This window comes from Macaca thibetana, chromosome 19 (assembly GCF_024542745.1).
Source record: "Macaca thibetana thibetana isolate TM-01 chromosome 19, ASM2454274v1, whole genome shotgun sequence".
Classification (NCBI taxonomy): Eukaryota; Metazoa; Chordata; class Mammalia; order Primates; family Cercopithecidae; genus Macaca; species Macaca thibetana.
In genome coordinates this window covers 19,760,162-19,772,464 of record NC_065596.1, presented here as the reverse complement: position 1 = coordinate 19,772,464, position 12,303 = coordinate 19,760,162, and the positions used below count along the sequence as shown (strand labels likewise).

Sequence of the window (12,303 nt, the reverse complement as noted above, 5' to 3'; positions counted from 1 at the left end):
TCTCAATCTCACACAGCCCGGCCACAAGATTTATCAGGAAGCCAGTTAGCAGCTTAGGCCTGGAAATAACGTCACCCAAACCCCCAGCACACCAAGGGAACTTCTGAGAGCAGCTCTCACTAGTGGCGTTCTTTAACCCTCCTTAGTCCCCCAATTTTAGTTGCGAACGGATGCCAGGAGGCTCTTGAGGGAGTGGGTGTCACACAGGCAGAAAGGAGGGAACCAGGGAGATGGGACCACGATGGATGGCTATTTCTTTTACCGCTTTCTTCCAGAAGATTCAACTTTCCCCAGCTCAGGCCTTCAACCAGTCTATGGCCAGTTCATGATAAGAAGTAAAAACTCACAAACTGCCCACTCAAGCCCAAACCAATTTTGAACAAGTAGATGAACTAGCCTGGAATCCACTAAGGTTCTTACCATTACCAGCAATGAGATCAGAAACTCGGAACCAACAACACAGCCTCGCCTGCTAGAAAGTAAGTTTATCTTTCCCAGCACTCTCTCCCGGATCCTCCCGGCCTCTGTTTCTCAATTTAGAAAGGGCACTGTGAGAACCCTTGGAAGTCTAGAGCCTGGTTTAAAGCAGGGTTTCTTAAGCTCAACTCTACTAACATAGGGCTGGAGAATTCTTCCTTTGCAGCGGGGGGAAGTTGTCCTATGCATTGTAGGATGTTTGGCAAGCATCCCTGGCCCCATCCCCTCAATGCCATGAGCACTCTCTCCCAATCGCCAAGCGGAGGAGTGAGGAGGAATGAGGACGGGGTCTGCGCTGTCCCCGGCTGACAGCGCTGATGGGAGTGTGCACCTCCTTCAGGAGCCCCGATGCCTGTGTCTCTCAACTATCAAATCAAGTTCTGGCAAAGAACTGGAAACCTTTAAGCTGTGTATAGAACCATTGTGTGTAGCACTGGAAACTCTCCCTTTTCTAAGTCCCTGTAAATGGTGTTTTTTTTTTTTTTGGAGACAGGGTCTGGCTCTGTCTCCCAGGCTGAAGTGCAGTGGTATAATCAGGCTCCCTGCAGACTTGACCTCCCCAGGCCCAAGTGATAAAGGTTCCTCAAGATCAGTTGGAAGGTTCACACTGAAGAACATTAGTGGATGGTGGCATTTGGGGCCAGGAGTGAAAGTGTTTCCTCTAAAATAGTTCCCTACACAGCGGGAGACATGGTTCTTCTGAGATTCATGTAATATGTTCTGTGTTTCTCTGTGAACCATTTTTCAGTCTTTGTTTCTGTCATCAAATATAAGGGAAATTCCATAGAGACTATATCAGACAAAACTGACACTGTTAATTAGGAGAAAATACAGGTGCTTACCTTTTCAAAGCTTATTAATACATATGGTTGCCACAATACATGTATGTGATAAACAGTGTACATATACATATGAATTGTTTAGGCCAGGCATGCTGGCTCACGCCTGTAATCCCAACACTTTGGGAGGCTGAGGCGGGCGGATCACTAGGTCCAGGAGTTCAACACCAGCCTGACCAACATGGTGAAACCTCGTCTTTACTAAAAATACAAAAAAAAAAATTAGCCAGGCGTGGTTGCGGGTGCTTGTAGTCCCAGCTACTCGGGAGGCTGAGGCAGGAGAATGGCGTGAACCTAGGAGGCAGAGCTTGCAGTGGGCCGAGATCATGCCACTGCACTCTAGCCTGGGCTACAGAGCGAGATTCCGTCTCACAAAAAAACAAAAATTTAGCCGGGCATGGTGGCGTGTGCCTGTAATTCCAGCTATTCGGGAGGCTGAGGGAGGAGAATCGCTTGAACCTGGGAGGCGGAGGTTGGTTGCAGTGAGCCAAGATCGTGCCACTGCACTCCAGCCTGGGCGACAGAGCGAGACTCCATCTCAAAAAAAAAAAAAAAAAAAAATATATATATATATATACACACACACACACACACAAGTTGTCACAATACATATACGATAAACGGTGTACACATACACATAAAACGTTTATGATGGACCTAGCTCCCTGCTAAAAAAGAGGCCCAGACACTGAAAGATACGTGAGTGTTTCTAAAGACTTGGGGGTAGGCTTGACCTTGGGGTCTGGAAGTTGAATTTTATGTAAATATCTACCTGTGGGCGGGGCACCATGGCTTACGCCTGTAATCTCAGCACTTTGGGAGGCTGAGGCAGGTAGTCACCTGAGGTCAGGAGTTTGAGACCAGCCTGGCCAACATGGTGAAACCCCGTCTCTACCAAAAATAAAAAAAAATTAGCCGAGCATGGTGGTGGATGCCTGCAATCCCAGCTACTCGGGAGGCTGAGGCAGGAGAATTGCTTGAACAGGGGAGGCGGAGGTTGCAGTGGGCCGAGATCATGCCATTGTACTCCAGCCTAGGCAACAAGAGAGAAACTCTGTCTCAAAAACAAAACAAAACAAAACAAAACAAAAAACAAAAAACAAACTATGCCTGTGGCTATCTGTGTTTAACAAACTAGGAAAATCTTTATTTTATTTTTTACTTTATTTTTTTTTTTTTTGGAGACGAAGTCTGGCTCTCATCCCCCAGGCTGGAGTGCCTCCCAAACTGCTGGGATTAAAAGCGTGAGCCACCGCACCCGGCCAAACTAGGAAAATCTTAAGAATGGCTCAGTGGGGATTTTTTTGTTCCTTTGTTTTGGTATAATTATCCTCATTTTTTTTCAAAATCTTAAAGCAGGGTTTCTCAAATTTGGTACTATTGACATTTGGGGCCAGGTAATTCTTGGGGGGCAGTGGGGAGCCCTGGGCCCAGGAGGATGTTGAGCAGCATCCCTGACTTCTACCTACTAGTAGCCAGCAGCACCTCACCAAGCTGTGACAACCAAAAAGATCCCAGACATTGTCAATGTCCCCTGGAAGACAGAAGTGACCCTGTTTTATAGAAAGATAAACATCCCCAAATCCTTTTGTGTAAAAGGGGGAATGTTTTTACCCTTAGGCCGGATAAGCAAGACCAGCTGAGACCTACTGGTATAAAGCATACCGCCCGTTCACATGGTGAGAATGCAGTAAATGTTCATACCACTAGGTAAGGAGAGATCCCGAGAGATGTCACTTTTCAACAGGCACAGGAGAGGGTGAAAGAGTTGTTATTATACTAAAAACAAAAAAAGAAACACAAATAGTTGGATATGTCCAGATAACAGCTGAGATGTCAGAGGGAACCATGGCAATGATCGCAGAAGAGCAAGGAACGCAGTCAGGGCGACTTCTAAGAGCATGACTCGAGACACAATTGACCAGGAGGCCAAGACGACAGCCCTGACGGTGGGCTGTGGCCATCGTGCTTTGGGACTAGGCCTCAGGATGTGGAAACAGGCAATCCTAAGCCCAGCTAACACCACACTGTGCTTTCCAGGCTTCAAGGCGCCATTCACAGATCTGAATGCAGGTCATCCTGCTTCCCTCGAGAGAGACAAAGTCCTGGTGGCTGGCATGAGAGGCCTGGCTCGTTCCTCCAAAGAGGGTGTCAGCTCAGGACAACATGGGCACAGGCCCTGATCGCTGGGGGTGGGGGAGGGGGTGGCTTCCAGAAACCTGTCTATGGCACGGAACAAAGTGGCCCAGGAATTCCTCTGAGACCTCTGAGAACATCTTTCCTGCTAGGGAGCAGCGCTCTACGATGCTCTAATCCGCAGGTGAGGGTCTGACGCCTGCTGGGCAAGGTCTAACCCAGGGCCAGGCCATCTGCTTTCAAACTGCTGGGGCAAGGGGGTGGGGCTATTCTCAGCGACAATCCTAAAATTCATCCGGATTAAATCTTTCTCCAGGGTTTAACCATCACCTGGGGTCTAGAGATAGACCCTAAGTATCTATATCCCTAGACAACCACTAGGGTTGTTACTTTATTTTTTGAGACAGGGTCTCACTTTGTTGTCCAGGCTGGAGTGCAGCAGCACGATCATAGTTCACTGTAGCCTTGAACTGCTGGGCTCCAGTGGTTCTCCCACCTCAGCCTCCCAAGTAGCAGGGACTACAGGAGTACATCGCCACACCTGGCTAACTTTTCGATATTTTGTAGGGATGAGTTCTCCCTATATTGCGCAGGCTGGTCTTGAACTCCTGAACTCAAGGGAACCCCTACCTCAGCCTCCAAAGTGCTGGGATTACAGGCATGAGCCACAGCACCTGGCAGGGTCCTTACTTTTTTCTTTCCAGGGACAAAAGGTACCAGCTGGGTGTTACTGGGGACTTGTTTCTCTTTGCTCCCACTGGGCCTCTCCAAACTGTGGGCAGAGAACCCTGTTTGCCACCTCGGCCCAAGCATTTGCTAAGATCATTGCTCAGGCCGGGCGCAGTGGCTCATGCCTGTAATCTCAGCACTTTGGAGGCTGAGGCGGGCAGATCACAAAGTCAAGAGATCAAGACCATCCTAGCTAATATGGTGAAACCCCATCTCTACTAAAAATACAAAAAATTAGCCAGGTGTGGTAGCCGGCACCTGTAGTCCCAGCTACACGGGAGGCTGAGGCAGGAGAATTGTGTGTACCCGGGAGACAGAGCTTGCAGTGAGCCAAGATTGCGCCACTGCACTCCAGCCTGAGCGATAGAGAGACTCCATCTCAAAAAAAAAAAAAAAAAAAAAAACACATCATTGCTCATTCCTCGGTGGACTCTATCCACACAAATTCCACACAACCTCACCCTGCAGTGCATGGACCAATAGGATTCAACAATCTGAGGCTTTTTTTTTTTTTTCAAGACGGAGTCTCGCTCTGTCACCCAGACTGGAGTGCAGTGGCGCAATCTTGGCTCACTACAACCTCTACCTCCTGGATTCAAGAGATTCTCCTGTCTCAGCCTCCTTAGTAGCCGGGGTTACAGGCAAAAATACAAAATTTTTGTATTGTTAGTAGAGATGGGGTTTTGCCATGTTGCCCAGGCTGCTCTCAAACTCCTGGCTTCAAGTGATTCTCCCACCTCGGCCTCCCAAAAGTGCTGGGATTACAGGTGTGAGCCACTGTGCCCAGCCAAATTTGAGGCTTGCTGGATTTGAAATTGCAAAGTGAAAATTTTAAGTGTGCCCAGTTTTATGGAGAGTGGATCCACAGCTTTCACCACATTCATGGGCAATGGGTCCTGGACTTTCCAAAAAACCCTTTATCTGTCCAAATCAAATGCACTTAGGCTGGGATGCAACATTCTACTTCCGGGAATTCATCCTATAAAACGAATCCCACTGGTGAGCAAAGATATTCACTGGCTATTCATTGTAGTAATGGTAGCAGAAAATTCCGGTAAACAGAAATATCTATCAACTGACAACTGGTTAAATAAATTATGGTACACCTAATGGAATGAAATACAATGTACCCATTAAAAAGATCCAAGTAGGCCAAGCACAGTCGCTCACACCTGTAATCCCAGCACGTTGGGAGGCCGAGGCAGGCGGATCACTTGAGGCCAGGAGTTCGAGACCAGCCTGGGCCAAATGGAGAAACCCTGTCTCTGCTAAAATTACAAAAAGTAGCCGGGTGCGGTGGCACATGCCTGTAGTTCCAGCTACCAGGGAGGCTGAGGCAGGAGAATTGCTTGAACCCAGGAGGTGGAGCTTGCAGTAAGCTGAGATTGCACCATTGCACTCCAGCTGGGCCGACAGAGAGTGACTCCGTCTCAAAAAAAAAAAAAAAAAAATCCAAGAAGTGTGGAGTATGGTCTAGTGCAGTAGTCCTGGGGGACAGGGAAGGAAGGGAGGAAGGAAAGAAGAGAAGGAAGGAAGGGAGAGAGACAGGGAGGGAGGGAAGGAGGAAGGAAGGAAGGAAAGTAGAGAGGGAAGGAGATTGATTCTATTCCTCAGGGGACACAGGGTGATGTCTCAAGATATTTTTGGTTGTCACGACTTGGGGGTGCTCCTGGCCTGGAGAGGGAGCGCTGCTCAGCACCCCGCAGTGTCCAGGATGGCCCCACCACGGAGAACAATCCGGCCCCAGATGTCAACAGTGCTGACGGAGGGGTAGAAATCTCGCTCCAGTGTGACCTCCAAGTAATGAAAACCACAGCACACAGGATTCTGTGGCAAATGCTATCAGTGTACGTGTTTTTAAAGGAAAGGCACACACGTATCTTACGAAAGGGACATACGGAGTCGATGACAGTCCCTGTCTCTGGGGAGAGAGACGGGGCTGGCTGCCCGAGGAGCAGAGAGGGGAAACTGACTTCTCCCTCTACCTTTTCAACTTTGTACCTTGCCCATCCGGAGGATTTTGAACAGAACTGCTCTAGAAGCAATTTTCCCTGGCTCTGGGTTATCTGGCAAGAATCCTGTGTCGACAGCCTCGGGACTCCTCTCTTCCCCTTCTCTCCCCGCACCCCGCCTTTGCAGGGGAGGGGAGGAGGGGTGAGGTCCGCGTCCCTGGGCAGCCCCTGGGTGCCTCTCCCCTCCTCCCAGGGGTTCTGTCCCCGCTTCTGGAGCCCGCATGGCGGGCAGGGCCTGAGCCACCTCATCGCCCCCGTCCGTGCCTTGCTCTTCCCACCCGGCGGGGGACACGCACCAACGTCCCTACCTCGGTCCCTCCGGCCCCCTCCCGAGCCAGGTCGGGCCTGGCCCCCTCATCCGGGCAGCCTGGGGCCCAGGACTCGGCCCCTGCCTGGGCCTGAGCTCACCTGGCTCGCCTTGTAGAACTGCTTCTTCAGCCCCGCCACCGACATGCTGCCGCCTGCCGCCGAGCCTCCCGCCCGGACCGCGCCAGCGACAGGCTCCCGGGCGCCGCCGACCCTCTGCGCGCCTCAGCAGCCCCCGTCGGCGCCGCCTCCGCCAGCCGCTTGCCAGCTCCGCGCCCGCCCCGGCGCCGCCTCAGCCGCTCGCGCGCCCGCGCGGCCAGGATATTACATGGCAACCGCACGCTTCCGGTGCCGGCCCCCGCGCGCGCCCCCGGCCCCGTCTGCGCACGCGCGCCCTCTGCCGGCTGGAGAGCGCACGTGCACGTTGTCTGCCGGGGGATACACCGCCTCTGTCAGTGAGTTGAGCCGGGGGAGCCTAGAGGGGCCGTAGCAGGTTCAGCGCCCTCTGGAGTCCCGGAGGTGACCCTAACGTCTTGGGAAAGGCGCTTAGTTTAAACCTGGCCAGGGAGGTTGGGAAGTAGAAGGGGCCTCTGCCTGGTTACGATTCTCCAGATTCCTGTTTGCTCATCTTAGCTAAATCTAAATCCAGTTCCTCTAAGTGTTCAGGCTCCCTCCCCTTCTTTCTTTTTTTTTATTTTTTGCTTTTTTTCTGAGACGGAGTCTTGCTTTGTCGCCCAAGCTGGAGTACAGTGGCGTGATCTCGGTTCGCTGCAACCTCCGCCTCCCGAGTTCAAGCGGTTCTCCTGCCTCAGCCCTCCGAGTAGCTGGGATTACAGGCGAGCACCACCATGCTCGGCTAATTTTTGTATTTTTAGTAGAGACAGGGTTTCGCCATGTTGGCCACGCTGGTCTCGAACTCCTGACCTCAGGTGATCCACCCTCTCCTCCCCTAGCCTCCCAAAGTATTGGGATCACAGGTATGAGACACCGTGCCTGGCCACCTCTCTTCCTCTCTCTCTGTCCTGTGTTCATCCATTCAGTTGCCCACGTGACACATGGAGACATCTAGGTCTGTCTTCATGCCCTGGCATGGCGGCCAGAAAGATGCTTCTAGAATGCAATTCAGGGTCGGGCGCAGTGGCTCACGCCTGTAGTCCCAGCAGTGAGGGAGGCAGAGACGGGTGGATCACGAGGTCAGGAGTTCAAGACAAGCCTGGACAACATGGTGAAACCCCGTTTCTACAAAAAAAAAAAAAAAAAAAAACACACACACACACACACAAAAATTAGCTGGGCGTGTTGGCGCACTCCTGTGATCCTAGCTACTCAGGAGGCTGAGGCAGGAGAATCGCTTGAACCTGGGAGGCGGAGGCTGCGGTGAGCAGAGATCGCACCACTGCACTCCAGCCTGGGCGATGGAGTGAGACTCCATCTAAAGAAAAAAAGAATGCAATTCAGATCACACCAGTCCCCTGTTTTAATTCGGCCTACCACCCTTAGGATACACTCCAGACTTCCTAACATATTTTACAAAGCCTGCATAATTTGGCCCCATCAACTCTCTCTGTCTCTGTTTTCTTTCTTTCTTTTTTTTTTTTTTTTTTTGAGATGGAGTCTTGCTCTGTCGCCCAGGCTGGAGTGCAGTGGCACAATCTCGGCTCACTGCAAGCTCCAGCTCCCAGGTTTATGCCATTCTCCTGCCTCTGGGAGAATGTAGCTGGGACTACAGGTGCCGGCCACTTTGCCTGGCTAATTTTTTTGTATTTTTAGTAGAGACGGGGTTTCACCATGTTAGCCAGGATGGTCTCGATCTTCTGACCTCGTGATCCACCTGTCTCAGCCTCCCAGAGTGCTGGGATTACAGGCGTGAGCCGCCGTTCCCAGTCCCCATAGATTCTTCTCAACTATTCTTTCTTCCTCTTCTATAATTCATAATCCTTGCTGTCTATGAGACTCTGCTAACGTCGTTTCCCTCTTCTACATTATTCCTGAGTCTTTCCTCCACCCTTTGTACCTAAAGAGGACGCTGTGTGGTGTGTCGCCTCTTCCAGGAAGACTTCCCAGGTTGACACCTGGTTATTGATATGGATTTTTATATCAACCGTTATTGATAAAAATGTACAAAATGAATTGGAAATAATTAATTGGAATGACTAAATGAATCAAAAAAGAGAAACTAGAAAATGACTACAGTTAAAAAGCTTGGTACTTAAAAGTGTTGAAAATTGGCCGGGCGCGGTGGCTCAAGCCTGTAATCCCAGCACTTTGGGAGGCCGAGACGGGCGGATCACGAGGTCAGGAGATCGAGACCATCCTGGCTGACACGGTGAAACCCCGTCTCTACTAAAAAATACAAAAAACTAGCCGGGCGAGGTGGCGGGCGCCTGTAGTCCCAGCTACTCGGGAGGCTGAGGCAGGAGAATGGCGTAAACCCGGGAGGCGGAGCTTGCAGTGAGCCGAGATCGCGCCACTGCACTCCAGCCTGGGTGACAGAGCCAGACTCCGTCTCAAAAAAAAAAAAAAAAAAAAAAAAAAAGTGTTGAAATCGCTGAGAGATTTTGTTGATTTTTTGAAGCAGAAGATTGCTGGAAGTTTCCAAAAGCCTCAAAAGAAAGTAGTAGACTAGGCCGGGCGCAGTGGCTCACGCCTGTTATCCCAGCACTTTGGGAGGCCAAAACGGGCGGATCACGAGGTCAGGAGATCGAGACCATCTTGGCTAACACAGTGAAACCCCGTCTCTACTAAAAATACAAAAATTAGCCAGATGTGGTGGTGGACACCTGTAGTCCCAGCTACTTGGGAGGCTGAGGCAGGAGAATGGCGTGAACCTGGGATGCGGAGCTTGCAGTGAGCTGAGATCACGCCACTGCACTCCAGCCTGGGCTACAAAGCGAGACTCTGTCTCAAAAAAAAAAAAAAAAAAGGTAATAGACTAGGTCAATCAGGGGGTTATTTCAGAATATATACACCCTAACCTCACTTCCCAAGATTTTTATGAGGCTATTAGGAATACTTTGAAAGAGCTTATTGATGTGCTCTGATAAGCTCTGATAAGAGCTTGTTCATGTGCCCTTAACTGTGATCCACCGCTGTAAATCAATGAAAAATGCCAGAATGTCAGAGAAGGGGTTGAAAACATCTTCATAGCTCAGACAGGGAAAATGAAATATTGAGCAATGATATGACTTGCCCAAAGTTGTGTCCCCAAATTTTCTATTTCTCCACACTTTTCCCAACAAACACTACTGGCTTAATTATCCAATCTACTTCAATAGAATTTCAAACTTGGGCTAAAGTCCAATCTTCTCTGCTCACCTCTCCTTCTGAGATTAAATTGGTGTGGAAGAAAACCTGTTTCCGCTGGGCGCGGTGGCTCACGCCTGTAATCCCAACACTTTAGAAAGAAAAAGGAAAGGAAAAAAGGAAAGAAAGAAGAAAGAAAAAAGGAAAGAAAGAAGAAAGAAAAAAGAAAAGAAAGGAAAGAAAAAAAAGAAAGAAAAAAGAAAGAAAAGAAATAAAAAGGAAAGAAAGAAGAAAGAAAAAAAGGAAGAAAGGGAAAGAAAGAAAGAAGGAAAGAAAGAAAAGAAAGAAAGAAAAAAAGAAAGAAAGAAAAGCAAGCAAGCAAGCAAGCCAGCCAGCCAGTCAGCCTGTTTCTAGACTCACAAGCTGACACTGAAGTTCTCTGTTTTGTGTGAGGCTTTGAATCTGTTTGATCTACACAGTTCAATCAAATATTTATATATTCACTCAAATATTTATTGACCTGGTAAATATGATCAGTTACTAACAGGTTCTGGGGTTCCAGTGAGGAATGAGTCCTACCTCGTCAGAACTAATGACAAAAGCAGAAATTAATTCATTCGTCAAATAACAAACTAATACAAAGACACAGCTGTAATTGCTTTAAGAAAAAGAACAGTGCTGTAGGCACTTGATCTTGTCAGGGTTGGGGAAGAAAAGGCTTCCTGGGGTGCCGATATAAGATCTGAAAAGTATAAATTGTCCAGGAAAAGAGCTGCGAAAAGATTATTCTAGGCAGAGAAATAACATGTGCCAATTTCCCGAGGATTAAACCAGAAACCATTTCGTCCATTTCGTTCATTCTACATGTTATTTACTGAATGTCAAATACGTCTGAAGCGCTCCCCAGACTTCGTTTTATTGTTCTTGTAGAAAGCAATTTATAAGTTTAATTGCTGTTGCTATATTTAGCCGATGTCCCATTAGGATAAACTCAAAACTCCAGGTTCCTCATCTAAATCCCACTTTTAAGTTGTCATCTGCGCCCTGCGTAAAACGTTCTCCTGGTGACGTAAGAGCCTGGGCCTCCCTCCTCTTAGGGACTATCCCACGCGATCAGCCAGTCACAGCCCAGGACAATCAGCTTGACACCTTCTTTCCCCAATTGCAGGGCAGCTCCTCCCAGCCAATGACAGGCCTCCGAGGGGAAGCCCCGTCCCCCGCGGAAATGTCAATGGGCGAGCCCTGGGAGGAATAGAAGTCACGGCTCTCGCGAGGATGCCCCCGGCGCTCCTCAATTCCCGAGGCGGGCCGTCACGTGACCCGGGCTCGCCCAATTAGCGCGCGGACCACTGGGGTAGTCGCGGTTCCCGCCAAATACGAGCGCGGCGGCCGCGGCGGCAGCAGCTGCGGCGCGGGCGGGAGGGCGAAGAGCAGCGGCCGCCTGAGGGGAGCCCGCGCCTCCGCCGCCTGAGAGGAGCTCGAGCCGCTGCCGGGGTGATGCTGGAGGAGCCGGAGTGCGGGGCGCCCGGCGCCAGGGGAGCCACCGCAGGTCGGTTCGGGCTCGCGCCGAGGGGAAGGGGGGGCGCGGCGCGCGGCCTGGACGGGCCGAGGCGGCGATGGGAGGCGGACGGGCCTCCCGGCGCCGAGCCTGGTCCTGTGGGCCGGGCGTTCACCCCCTGGAGTTTTCTCATCCCCAGCGAAGGCCTGGCGTCCCCAAGGGCACCCTGCTTGACGTTATTGTTGTAGCCGCGACCATATTGTTTCCGGCGCTTTTGGGTCAGTTCGTCCCTCCAGGGCCCTCTGGGGCGACGGGTCGGAGGAGCCGAGAGGGGAAACTGAGGCCCAGGGAAACGAAAGGGCTTGCCCTGAAGGTTACTGGGTGCGTTTGTGTCCCTTGACCATGTTGGATCTTGCAACGGGTGGGGAAACTGAGGCCTGAGCTCACACGAGCTCGGGGACCGGGACCGATGCCTCTGCGGGTCGGGGCAAGCCCGGGTAAGAGACCCGGATGGTGGGGATGGCCAGGAGGCTGGGACTCCCAAGTTCTTGCTACTGCCTGATAAGCACCGTGACTTTCTCCTCCCTGTGCCTTGGAACGGGGTCTTTGGATCCCACAACAAGCCTTCCCGAAACGTGGGAGGGTGAACCAAGGAAGACCAGACTGCTCCTCTCCCTTGCTGGACTCTGCATTACATAACGCTTTGGCAGCGCTTGGCATTACGCTTTGGCACATAGTAGGTGCTCACTAAATAATGTGAACGAATGAAGGGCTAGAATGGACACCAGTCCAGTTTCTCAATCTCAGCAGTGTTGATATTTGTTGCTGTCCTGGGCACGGCACTGCAGGGTGCTGAGCATCATCCCTGGTCTCCGCCTTTTGCAGGCCAGTAACAGCCCCTCTCCCCAACTCTTAGTAACAACCAAAAATACCATTGCCCTGTGTTCCCTATGCAGCAGATTCCTCCTTGGTTGAAAATCTTGGCTGTAGTTCCTTCTAGCCTTTGGGATTTCACGGAGACATGAAATTAATATAAAGTTGGTACTGTCCTGGAGCTGTGATG

The 12,303-nt window shown here is 50.7% G+C and overlaps 3 protein-coding genes across 5 annotated transcripts in view; 1 reads left to right on the top strand and 2 right to left on the bottom strand.

The window, feature by feature from the left end:
• SH3GL1 (SH3 domain containing GRB2 like 1, endophilin A2) overlaps positions 1 to 12,303 on the bottom strand; it is a 201,483-nt gene that overhangs the window by 33,468 nt on the left and 155,712 nt on the right. Inside the window, exon 2 of one of the 2 annotated variants that reach the window (XM_050770620.1) lies at positions 6,602 to 6,736. In XM_050770620.1, the coding sequence (XP_050626577.1) occupies positions 6,602 to 6,646 (45 nt within the window). In that variant the 5' untranslated portion in view covers positions 6,647 to 6,736. Of the gene's footprint in view, positions 1 to 6,601; positions 6,855 to 12,303 lie in introns of those variants that run through there. The other variant, XM_050770618.1, reaches the window with a different exon arrangement.
• Positions 1 to 12,303, bottom strand: part of SIRT6 (sirtuin 6) — a 286,565-nt gene that overhangs the window by 221,305 nt on the left and 52,957 nt on the right. The window lies entirely within an intron of this gene.
• Positions 11,087 to 12,303, top strand: part of CHAF1A (chromatin assembly factor 1 subunit A) — a 42,144-nt gene continuing 40,927 nt past the window's right edge. The window contains exon 1 of one of the 2 annotated variants that reach the window (XM_050770096.1): positions 11,087 to 11,291. In XM_050770096.1, coding sequence (XP_050626053.1) covers positions 11,240 to 11,291 — 52 coding nt within the window. In that variant the 5' untranslated portion in view covers positions 11,087 to 11,239. Of the gene's footprint in view, positions 11,292 to 11,406; positions 11,519 to 12,303 lie in introns of those variants that run through there. The other variant, XM_050770097.1, reaches the window with a different exon arrangement.